Here is a 1,519-nt window from a genome sequence, read left to right as displayed (position 1 = left end):
GCCTCCCAAGTAGCTGGGACTACAGGCGCCCGCCACAACGCCCGGCCATTTTTTTGGTTGTAGCCATCCTTGTTGTTTGGCTGGCCCAGGCTGGGGATTCGAACCCGCCACCTTAGGTGTATGTGGCTGGTGCCTTAGCCACTTGAGCCACAGGCACCGAGCCCATATACAGATTTGTTACCAGTTACTATAGACTTAGTCTTTCCTGGAGATAGTTACCTGGGGTAGGACAGTATTTATCTGAAGGTCACAGCCTGGGCTTTCTACCTGTGTTCTAATGTCCTCCTATCAGTGACTCACTAAGTGACCTTTGGCAAATCCCTTTGCTTTAGTTTAGCTTTAATTTCTTTGCCTATAGCCTGAAGGTTTGAACTAGGGGTTTTTAAGCTTTTTGAGCTTTCCAGAACCTTTTGTTAATCTAAAGAAAGCCAGGGAATGTCCATGTTTACAATACATTAATGCTTAAATTCAGGGCATTCGCAGATCCCCTGGAACTTTTCCATAGATTCTTAGAAATCCTATTTAGGTAAATCTTTATCTTTGGGTTAGATTAGGTGTAACCAAAGTATGGCCTGTGGGCCATATCTGGCCCAGGGCCTGTTTTTAAATGCTTGCAAACTAAGAATGATTTTTACAATTTTAAAGGGTTGTGAAGTGATTAAAAAAAAAAAGCAGAAGAATAGGGTTTGGAGGTGGGGGAGGGAAGCGAAGAATAATGGAGCAGAGACCATTATTGGGCCCTCAAACCTGAAAAATGTACTATCTGCTTTTTGCAGAAATGATTCCCAGATCCTCCTTAGTACTAATGACTTTATGATTCTACAGTTCTGCACTGTGAATAACTGCTACTATTTGGTTTCATTTTAAGGCCCAGATGTTACTTTTTAAGAATTTTGGGTTTCAGAATTTGCACAGTTGGTTAAATGATTGCTTTGTTTCAAGATGTCTTTCTTTTGATCACAAATTAGATATAATTCTCATAGTAAATAAAACGGTTGGTTTAAATGATTGCTTCTGTTTTAAAATGTCTTTCTTTTGATCAAAAATTAGGTAATCATTCTCATAGGAAATAAAGCAGATTTGGAGGCACAGAGAGATGTTACCTATGAAGAAGCCAAACAGTTTGCTGAAGAAAATGGTGGGTTGCTTTGAAGACTTACTGGTCATATTTGGGAAAATTTCTAAGGAAAGATGGAGTTTTGATACTATAGTAAGATATTTGACAATTTAAAAAAATTGCAAATTGCTCCAAAATCTTTAACGAGAAAATAACAAAATAGGTTTCTGTTTGTATGAGATTTATGTTGAAAGTGGTGGTTATTTAATGAAGAATATAAAGATGTTCTTTCTTGGCTCGGCACCTGTGGCTCAAGTGGCTAAGGCGCCAGCCACATACACCTGAGGTGGCGGGTTCGAATCCAGCCTGGGCCCGCCAAACAACAATGACGGCTGCAACCAAAAAATAGCCAGGTGTTGTGGTGGGCGCCTGTGGTCCCAGCTACTTGGAAGGCTGAGGCAG

General features: G+C 40.5%; 1 protein-coding gene across 1 annotated transcript in view; it reads left to right on the top strand.

Annotated features, from left to right (window-relative positions):
- Positions 1-1,519, top strand: part of RAB14 (RAB14, member RAS oncogene family) — a 30,055-nt gene that overhangs the window by 24,675 nt on the left and 3,861 nt on the right. The window contains exon 6 of the mRNA XM_023510569.1: positions 1,051-1,146. Within this exon, the coding sequence (XP_023366337.1) occupies positions 1,051-1,146 (96 nt within the window). The remainder of the gene's footprint in view (positions 1-1,050; positions 1,147-1,519) is intronic.

The sequence above is a fragment of the Otolemur garnettii genome, unplaced genomic scaffold (genome assembly GCF_000181295.1).
Source record: "Otolemur garnettii isolate 467f Iridium unplaced genomic scaffold, OtoGar3 scaffold00014, whole genome shotgun sequence".
NCBI lineage: Eukaryota > Metazoa > Chordata > Mammalia > Primates > Galagidae > Otolemur > Otolemur garnettii.
The sequence above is the reverse complement of the archived record's forward strand: the minus strand, read 5'-3'. Positions and strand labels throughout refer to the sequence as shown.